Genomic DNA, 2,447 nt, shown 5'->3' on the forward strand with positions numbered 1-2,447 from the left:
ACACTAACAAAAATAGTGAGGAAATGAAGAAATAAAACTGGGAGTTAACATGCAGATGAATCCAATAGGATTTTCTTAGGTATGAGAAGGAAAATGTCAGATTGATATACCATGATTTTTAAAAAAAGTTTTATTGGATCACCAGGAGATACAGTTACAAACTTGCATGATTGCGTTTTAGTTAAACTATGCTTGAGCACCAATCCCTCCACCAGTGCACATTTTCCACCACCATTGTTCCCACCACCCACACCCCACCCCACTCCTTGCCTCTGTGGCAGGTACAATCCTTCTTATTCTCTCTCTAATTTTGGGCATTATGATTTGCAATGCAGATACTAAGAGGTCATCGTGTTTGGTTCTTGGTTTACTTTCAGCACACATCTCCCATCCTGGGAAACCCCTCCAATTAACATTTACTTAGTGATTTCTTCTCCGTTTCAACTGCCTTTACCCCCAGCACGTGGGCCGGCTTACAAACCATGATGTGATCTTCCTGACCTTAGTTCTACTGTCCTTACGTGTCAGTCTCATATTGTGCTACTTTATATTCCACAAATGTGTGCTGTCATTCTATGTCTGTCCTTCTCTTTTTGGCTAATTTCACTTAGCACGATACTTTCCATGCCCATCCATTTATATGAGAATTTCATGATTTTATCTCTTCTAACAGCCGTACAGCATTCCATTGTGTAGATGTACCAGAGTTTCTTCAGCCAGTCATCTGTTCTCATCTATACCCCTGATTTGTATGTGAGAGAGTAAATGAACGATAGTTTCATTACAGTTTTAAAATACAAAAAAGTAGTCAAAGAGAGGAATGTGCTTGGCATGGAAGAAACCAAGTTTGATGTGTTTGTAGGTTGAAGTATTTGATACTAAATGGTGATATCCAATCAGTAATCAATATCTTATCAATATCCCATCAATATCAATATCAAATCAAGATACCTAATGAACAACTGAAACAAAGTCTGAATTTTAGTAAATAATGTGCCAGAAATCAAGGCTGGAGAATTATTTGAAAAATATTTTATAAATATAATAGCAAGAGAATAAAACTGAAATCCAAAGTATTGAGATTGAATCTCTTGTATAAAAGATGAAATAAATAAAATAAATACCTTGTAGAGTGCAGTTTACAAGTTAGATTGAAGAAAATATTACTGTAAATGAACCTAGAGAATAAACAAATAAACAGAATGTGTAGAGTTAAATGTAAAACAAATTTATATTTAACTTTCCCTCAACAGGAACAAATCACAGGACATGGATATTGGGAATCACACCAGTGTGTCAGAGCTCATCATTTTGGGGCTAACAAAGGATCCTACATTGTGTGCCATCTTCTTTGTGATATTTCTAGGGATTTATGCTGTTACCCTAACAGGCAATACCAGCATAATCATTTTAATAAGAAGTTGTTCCCAGCTGCAAACTCCCATGTACTTCTTCCTCAGTCATTTAGCCTTTGTGGACATTGGGTTTTCCACCTCAATCACCCCTATAATGATTATAGGATTCCTGACTCATGGAATAGCTCTCCCTGTGTCTGGCTGTGAAGCACAGCTTTGTTTTGGGGTCCTGTTTGCAACAACTGAATGCTTTCTGCTGGCTGCCATGGCCTATGATCGCTATGTGGCCATCTGCTCCCCCCTGCTCTACTCCACCCATATGTCTTCTGGAGTCTGCCTGGTCTTACTGGGAGCATCTTACCTGGGTGGGTGTGTGAATTCTTGGTCATTTGCTAGTTGTTTATTGAGTCTTTCTTTTTGTGGACCAAATGAGATTGATCACTTTTTCTGTGATCTCTCTCCTTTGTTGAAACTTTCCTGCTCAGATATCTCCACTGTAGAAAGGATTCCTTCCATTTCTTCTGGGTTGGTTATTGTGGTTACAGTGTTTGTCATCTCTCTCTCTTATATTTACATCCTCATCACAGTCCTGAAGATGCGCTCCAAGGATGGGCGACACAAAGCCTTCTCCACCTGCACCTCCCACCTCACTGCAGTCACTCTCTACTATGGGACTATTTTCTTCATTTATGTCTTGCCCAAATCCAGCTACTCAACGGAGCAGAACAGAGTGATATCTCTGTTCTATACTGTGGTGATTCCCATGTTAAACCCACTCATCTACAGTCTGAGGAACAGAGATGTGAAGGAGGCCCTGAGAAAGACAACGGTTGGAATATTTTCCTAACATCCATTCTTAGCATTCTATTTTTCATAGAACGGGTCTATTACCAACCACATAGCCGTAAACTACAAATTATACTTTACTGATTGAGCAAATTAAAAAACAACATTTCTCCTTTTGTCTTTTAAACTGTTTATCACGATATAATTGTATAAATCTGAATGTTTTAGTCTCACAATATTACCATACCACCCCGATTACCAGAGTGCCATTATTCCTTCACTACTATCTCTCAGTTACTATCATCC

The 2,447-nt window shown here is 38.5% G+C and overlaps 1 protein-coding gene across 1 annotated transcript; it reads left to right on the forward strand.

The window, feature by feature from the left end:
- Positions 1–624: 624 nt before the first annotated feature.
- Positions 625–2,202, forward strand: LOC101537657 (olfactory receptor 491-like). Its single transcript, XM_012933841.2, has 3 exons — positions 625–672; positions 863–885; positions 1,254–2,202. The coding sequence occupies exons 1-3, from the start codon at positions 625–627 to the stop codon at positions 2,200–2,202; spliced, it is 1,020 nt and encodes a 339-aa protein (XP_012789295.2).
- Positions 2,203–2,447: the final 245 nt, after the last annotated feature.

Source organism: Sorex araneus, chromosome 6 (genome assembly GCF_027595985.1).
Source record: "Sorex araneus isolate mSorAra2 chromosome 6, mSorAra2.pri, whole genome shotgun sequence".
In the NCBI taxonomy this organism is placed as follows: domain Eukaryota; kingdom Metazoa; phylum Chordata; class Mammalia; order Eulipotyphla; family Soricidae; genus Sorex; species Sorex araneus.

What these genes read in the sequence shown, in the direction of transcription:
- LOC101537657 (XM_012933841.2), top strand. Translation starts at nt 625, where the DNA reads ATGCCCATCCATTTATATGAGAATTTCATGATTTTATCTCTTCTAACA. An exon ending in TGATTTTATCTCTTCTAACA is followed by an intron (nt 673 to 862) that starts GCCGTACAGCAT and finishes ATGTGTTTGTAG; the next exon opens with GTTGAAGTATTTGATACTAA. An exon ending in GAAGTATTTGATACTAAATG is followed by an intron (nt 886 to 1,253) that starts GTGATATCCAAT and finishes TTCCCTCAACAG; the next exon opens with GAACAAATCACAGGACATGG.